Source organism: Coptis chinensis, chromosome 4, assembly GCF_015680905.1.
Source record: "Coptis chinensis isolate HL-2020 chromosome 4, ASM1568090v1, whole genome shotgun sequence".
In the NCBI taxonomy this organism is placed as follows: Eukaryota; Viridiplantae; Streptophyta; class Magnoliopsida; order Ranunculales; family Ranunculaceae; genus Coptis; species Coptis chinensis.
In genome coordinates this window covers 75217321-75221706 of record NC_141459.1, presented here as the reverse complement: position 1 = coordinate 75221706, position 4386 = coordinate 75217321, and the positions used below count along the sequence as shown (strand labels likewise).

The following is a 4386-nucleotide window of genomic DNA, read 5'->3' as shown; positions in this document are numbered from 1 at the left end:
TACATGATTGTAGAGGTCCTGTGGTTTAGCTTCCTTTTTTTCAAACTTTACCCTGTTTCTATAATTCCAGATTTTCGACAATAGACAAATAGCATAGGTCTTTGCATATCTGCCTTCAGAGTCATTCTTCTGCAAACCCCATCCAAGCAAAGTGTTCAGGGCAGTTCTGACATCTTTATCTTCATTCTGCATTGTTCTCTGGCCAAGAATAGATCCCATCCATAATCATCTGGACCACTCACAACCTAAGAAGCAATGATAATCTGTTTCTATCTCTTTTATGCAGAAAGCACAACTCACATCTCCTAGGAATTTTCTTCTTAACAACACATCTCCAGTAGCTAAACCACCCATATAAAGCTTCCATAAAAATAGTTGGGTACTAGCATCTATTTCGAGATTCCAGATTATTTGTATACTTCTGTTATTACTTTTCGAGCATTCTCCTTTCTCTGTTTCTCTTGAAAGCATCTTATAAGCTGATTTTAATGTAAGCATCCCTTTGTTTTCTCTCCACCAAATAATCTTGTCTTGATTGCTTGGCATTACTGATTTGAGGCTGATGCACTCCATGATTGGTTTGGGAAACAACTCTCCCAACCTTTTTTGATTCCATTCAGTAGTGTCATTTACTACTAAATCCTTCACATATCCACTCCTTTCCACTGTTGTAAAAGAAAAATTGTCAGTGACATAGTCTGACAGATGAAATGGTTTGTCATTGAGTAACAACCAAGGTTCAGTGAATGTTTTTATGCTACTGCCATTACCAAGTGACCACATAAGGCCCCCTCTTACTACATCCAAACTCTTCTTGACACCTTTCCAGAAATATGACTTAGATTCATTCTTCTGTACTATTTCTTGAGTAAAGCAATCCCATTTGTATAAGCTGCTGAAAGTTCTTGCCCATATAGAGTCAGCATCTTGTATCATTCTCTAGTTATGCTTTGCAAGCATTGCCGTGTTCATGTCCCTTGCTCTTCTGAAGCCTAGACCTCCATTAATCTTTGCTCTACACAGTTTTTCCCAACTAAGAGTATGCCATGCATTTGATTTATCCATGCCATTCCACCAAAAGTCCCTGTGTATTTGGTCCAACTTCTCACAAGTACTTACTAGTAGAGGATAGACACCACTGGCATATATTGGTACTGCATGGCCCACAGCTTTGAGAAGAGTGGTTCTGCTTGCTTGTGAGAGAATCTTGGCCTTCCAACCTGTAACTTTCTTTTGCATAATGTCCACAAGATATTCAAAATCCTCCCCTTTCTTCTTACTGAGTAATATTGGCACCCCCAAGTATTTTTCCTTCTCCGTGAACTTTCTGACTCTCCATTTCTTGATCAGTATTTTCTGGTGCCTATGGTGTACATTTTGACTAAAATAAGCACTGGATTTGTGCCAGTTAACTTCCTGGCCTGTGGCATTGCAATACTTCTCTAGTAACTTCTTCATGTTGCTAGCTTCTTCAAAACTAGCTTTACTGAATACAATCAAATCATCTGCATATAGTAAGTGACTGATTGAAGGTGATCTTTTCCTTATCTTGATGCCACTCAGCTTCTTTTCCTCTTCCGCCTTACCCAAGAGTCTTGACAAAGCTTCTGTGACAAGTATGAATAAGTATGGTGACAAGGGGTCTCCTTGCCTGAGACCCCTTTGTGGAAAAATATGACTCAAGGGAGAGCCATTTAGAAGCACTCTATAGGATACCGTCTCTAGGCATTTGTTGATCATTGATATCCATTTGTTGCTGAAACCAAGTTTTTCTAGTACTTGGTATAAAAATTTCCACTCCACCCTATCGAAAGCCTTTTTCATATCCAATTTGAGGGCTAGCCATCCTTGTCTCCTCTTTTTCATCATTCTTATGTGATGGAAGATCTCACTTGCCAATCCTATATTGTCACCAATGAATCTTCCCTTGACAAAAGCTCCTTGAAATGGGAATATTATTTTATGCAAGTGGGTTTTTAGTCTATTTGCAAGAAGTTTTGAGATGATTTTGTAGGTGAAGTTGCATAGGCTTATGGGTCGGAATTTTGAGATATGGTCTGGGCAAGGAATTTTGGGAATTGAGGTGATAAAAGTTTCATTTAAATCAGGAGGTAACATATTATAAGTGAAGAAATCCTTAACTGTATTGGTGATAAGAGGTTCTACAACTTCCCAGCAACTTTGATAGAACACTCCTTGGAAACCATCTGGACCTGGTGCTTTAAGAGGGTGCAGTTTTTTGACAACATTCTATATCTCTATATCGGTAGGTACTTTTCCCAGGATATCATTCTCCCTTTTTGTTATAACTGGCTTGAAAAGTTCCAGAATTGTGTTATCTATTTCTGGACTATCAGTGCTGAATAAGTCTTTGAAAAAAGTATTAACCACTTCACTCACATCTTCTCTACCTTTCTTCCATATGCCGTCTTCATTCTTGAGTTTCTCTATCTTGTTTTTCCTTTTCCTATAGAGATATGAAAGTACCTCGTATTCCTTGCATAGTCCTTCACCTAGTTTTGCCCTGACTTCTGCCTCCACATGCTTGCTTCTCTTTCAAGTAACTCAACTAACTTTGTTTTTAAGCTTTGAATCATCTGATACTTCCTTTGATTCATGTCACTAGTCATTTGTTTCTCTAGCTACTTCTTAACATTCTAAATCTCAAGACCCACATTGCCAAACACTCTTATTCCACACTTTGAGTTTCTCCCTTGTAGCTTCTTGCTTCTACGTAACCAGTGTCATGCTATCATTTTCCTCTATGGAATTCCAGGCTTGTTCTATGACATTCTTGCAATTCTCATCTCTGAGCCACATTTCATAAAATCTGAAAGGCTTCTTTGGAGTAGGTTCAGCTTTATGTAAAGTAATAGATAGAACAAGATGATCTGAATTGACATTGGGTACAATGGTAACTTTGGCTTCAGGGAAAAGTTCTAGCCATGAGGGAGTTGCTAGAGCCCTATCTAATCTTTCTAAGATGTGACTTCCATAAGTTCTATTGTTACACCATGTAAATTTAGAACCTCTATAGCCTAAATCAATCAGACCAATACCATTTATGAAGTCGTTAAACTCTACCATGCTTCTACTTATAACTTTGTGACCACCGTCTTTTTCATCCAGACTTGTAATTGCATTGAAATCCCCAAAAAGAACCCAGGGATCTACTATGTGATGAGCTGCATTGGTTAAGTCATCCCATACTCTCTTTCTATTATGAGAAATAGGTTCTCCATAGACAAACGTAAAAATCGAGGATGAGAAACAACCAAAGTTTGTAACCCTACTGGTGACATAATTTTGAGTTGCTGCTAGAATGTTCACATTGCAATCTTCTTTCCATAGAACTGTAAGATCACCTTTTCTGCCATCTGTTGGTACTACATGGCTCCCTTGGTACTTTAATTGTTTTCTAATCATCTCCATTCTCTTTCCTGTTGCTTTCGCTTAAGATAAGCAAAGGATATCCGGATCTTCGGCACGGATGAGATCCTTTAAGATATGAACTAAAGAGGAGGTACCCATTCCCCAACAGTTCATGGCTATCATATCTGAGGAGGCCGCTGATGAGGGTCAGCAGCCGTGAGCCCATCCCTGTTGTGCTTCCTATTTTCAATCTTTTGAATTTCTAAGTCCTTACTTACTGTGTTGCTTTCTTCTGATGCTACTACTTTCTCTGCTTGTTCTGAATTATGACTGTTGCTCTCTTGAACTACAGATGCCTCTGATTCCACTGCTTTGGATATCTTGCTTTGAACACCATCCTTTTGTACTTGAGACTCCACCTCTTTCGAAGTTTGTGCTTCTGTAGCTTGCAGCTCTGGTTCTTTCATCCCTGCTAGAGCTTTCTGTGGTTTTATCTTAAGCCTTTTGCTTTTGAGATTCTGTTCTTCCTCCACTGATGCTTGTGCTTGTCGCTTTAATCTGTTTTTTATTGTTCTTCTCTTCTTCCCCATTGTAAAGGTTTACAGGTTCTCTTCAAGGCTTCTCTTTTGACCTCTTGGTTCTTGTTTGAGCTCTTCTGCTATTGCTCTTTCATCTTCTTTTATAGTTTCATCTTCTGTCACTGTACTATCTTCTTTTCTATCTAGTTCTTCTAAAGGAGGAGTATTCTTTGTGGAGTTCAATGAAAGATTCTCTTCCTGATGTTCTGTGTGCTTCTCTTGGTCTTGTAGCTCATGTACTAGCCCCATCCTTGTTGGTAAAGATTCCTTAATTTCTGTATTTAAAACAAGATTACATCTTTGTTTTTCTTTAAGTGTTTCTTCTACCATTTCCACTTGCATTTCCTCCATAGGTACACTTTGGAGATTTGTACTATTACTCACCCGGTGGGCCTTAACCTTCTGTTTGAAACTCAGCTTGTATTTCTGCGTCTTG

General features: G+C 38.7%; 2 protein-coding genes across 2 annotated transcripts; both read right to left on the bottom strand.

Moving 5' to 3' along the window:
- Positions 1-225: 225 nt before the first annotated feature.
- LOC147504818 (uncharacterized) lies at positions 226-936 on the bottom strand. The gene has a single exon (XM_086605372.1). It carries the CDS (start codon positions 934-936, stop codon positions 226-228), a length of 711 nt encoding a protein of 236 aa, XP_086461498.1.
- Positions 937-2730: 1794 nt separating this feature from the next.
- LOC147504817 (uncharacterized) lies at positions 2731-3432 on the bottom strand. The gene has a single exon (XM_086605371.1). It carries the CDS (start codon positions 3430-3432, stop codon positions 2731-2733), a length of 702 nt encoding a protein of 233 aa, XP_086461497.1.
- Between the last annotated feature and the right edge of the window lie 954 nt (positions 3433-4386).

What these genes read in the sequence shown, in the direction of transcription:
- LOC147504818 (XM_086605372.1), bottom strand. Translation starts at nt 936, where the DNA reads ATGATACAAGATGCTGACTCTATATGGGCAAGAACTTTCAGCAGCTTA.
- LOC147504817 (XM_086605371.1), bottom strand. Translation starts at nt 3,432, where the DNA reads ATGGAGATGATTAGAAAACAATTAAAGTACCAAGGGAGCCATGTAGTA.